Source organism: Trypanosoma conorhini (assembly GCF_003719485.1).
Source record: "Trypanosoma conorhini strain 025E chromosome Unknown Tco_14.4_contig_00404, whole genome shotgun sequence".
In the NCBI taxonomy this organism is placed as follows: domain Eukaryota; phylum Euglenozoa; class Kinetoplastea; order Trypanosomatida; family Trypanosomatidae; genus Trypanosoma; species Trypanosoma conorhini.
The window spans coordinates 15400-17401 of NW_021704493.1; the positions used below are offsets into that span (position 1 = coordinate 15400).

Below are 2002 nucleotides of genomic sequence, written 5' to 3' on the forward strand. Positions count from 1 at the left end.
GAGGACACGACGGCAGCCACCCACTTGTCCCCGCAGAACCCGAGCAGTCGCAGGGAGAGGAACAGCCATGCGCTCACAGCAACCACAGAGGCCCCATTGCCCACGTCCTTCCCCTTCACAAGCACTCAAAATAAAAGAAGCCCGCACGGGCGCAGCCACGGGACACTTATTTACATGGGCTGTACTCGTCTTCTTGCCTAAGACACAGCCGGAAGAAAAGGAAACCTGCGGCACTAGGAACAAAGCCAGCGCATGGAAAAATTGACGTAGTAACCATTGCAGCCACCACCAAAATGACAGCTCCACAACATATCCCAAGGGCCAATAAGAAAAAAAAGACGCTATAGCCCGTGTCTTCCGCGCAAAATTCAGACATGGGGGGAAGAACACAATAACTGTGGTATCCAGCACAACACTCTTTCTGATACCCCGAAGAAGACGCGATTGTGCATGCTTCGCATCCCAGATGTGATACACCTGGCCGCGTGCATCGCCAGCCGGAAGGGAGGAGCACAGCATGTGGAAAGCGCATTGTCAACGCAGCAGGGCATCCATAAACAGGAGGGGACAGAGCAATGCCGCCAAAGGACGTAGCGGGGGGAAGAAAACGGGAGACTCCAAAGGGGGGGGTCCTTCGTGTATTTGTGCGTGTGCGTGTGTGTGTGTGTGCGCGCGCGTTTGCATAGACCACGACGCAAGAAACACTGAGCAGGCTTGTACAGGGCGAAGCAATGTCGGGCGCCAGCACAAGGGACAATGTCGCTACAGCAGCAGCCAAATGGCAAGGACGAGGGGATCTAAGCGGGGCCCTGCCGCAAAGATTTACGGTCGCCCACACGCCCACGTGCACAACAACGCCAGTGAATTGCCACAGGGCACCGCTGCCGACTTCCCGCGCCTCCCGTTGCAGTCATTCCCCCACAGCGGATGGGGCACCCGCGTCTGACGCCACTTTCTTGGGGGCGGCGTAATTGGCGGCGTCAGCGACCACAGCGGCCCTATGCAAGATATCGCCCCGCCGCAGGCCGGGACCAAAAACCCACACACACACCCCCCTCATTGCCTCGTGCGGTAGTGGCAGGCGCCACCGTCACCCAAGGTGAACACTCGCTTCTCAGGCGCAGTGCCGCTCGGGTGTTCGCATGCGGCACGGAGACCTGTCGGGGGCCGCGCCCTCCACACACTGCGCCACGGCGACTGCCGGAAAAGCACACGTATTGTGGGCCGCCCGCACCACGATGGGGAAGAAGCGTTGCCGACTGCAACCACCGCGGCCCCACAATTGTCTCGCCTCCCGAGATGGTTGCCCGCCAGGCGCCTCCCACACGCCTCTCACCGCACGGCGCTGCCCCTCCCCGCCACAACACTGGCGGCAGCTCAGCACCGCTGCGACCACAGCCGCCGTCGCCAAGCGCGCCTCAAGCGGCGTAAGGCACCGCACACCTGAAGGGGCGCGAAAACCGCCGCAGCGGTGGACGGCAACCGCGCCCTCCTCGCGCAGTCAGAGCCACGCGGGTCCGCCAATTGCAGCACCCACAAGCACCCGTCGCGCAGCATCATCTGCGAAAAGTAGCGAGACTGGGGAACCGCTGTGTCCTGGAAGCAGCAGACGAAAAAAAAAAAAAAAAGGGAGGAGACGGGGGGAGAAAAATGCACTTGCACTATCCGCACCGCGCAGTGCGCACGCCACGGGACACGCGTGGAGGCCACGGACCACAATGTATTCTGCGCCGAAAGAGCACATAAGAGAACAAAGGCGGACCGCCTGTCCCGCACGTGGCGCACATCGTAAAACAGAAAAACAAAATCACAGATGCGGGACACACGGCGCCTCCCACCATTTCTTCTCCCTACGCGCCTATTTCTCGGATTGTATAGCACTTCAGGGGCACGCCTACTTACTCGCGCTTCTTCCCTCCTCATCTACCCCCTCCCCCCAGCGACACTTGCTATCTTCTCGCTACTACCAGCCTCGCAAAACCCACTTGTGTCTTCCCTTCTC

The 2002-nt window shown here is 60.2% G+C and overlaps 1 protein-coding gene across 1 annotated transcript, besides 1 other annotated feature; it reads left to right on the forward strand.

Moving 5' to 3' along the window:
* Nucleotides 1-636: 636 nt before the first annotated feature.
* Nucleotides 637-669: a microsatellite.
* A 258-nt stretch (nt 670-927) lies between these two features.
* Tco025E_06205 (uncharacterized protein) lies at nt 928-1431 on the forward strand (the record flags this gene model as incomplete). Its single annotated transcript, XM_029373093.1, has 1 exon — nt 928-1431. One exon carries the CDS (start codon nt 928-930, stop codon nt 1429-1431), a length of 504 nt encoding a protein of 167 aa, XP_029226796.1.
* Nucleotides 1432-2002: the final 571 nt, after the last annotated feature.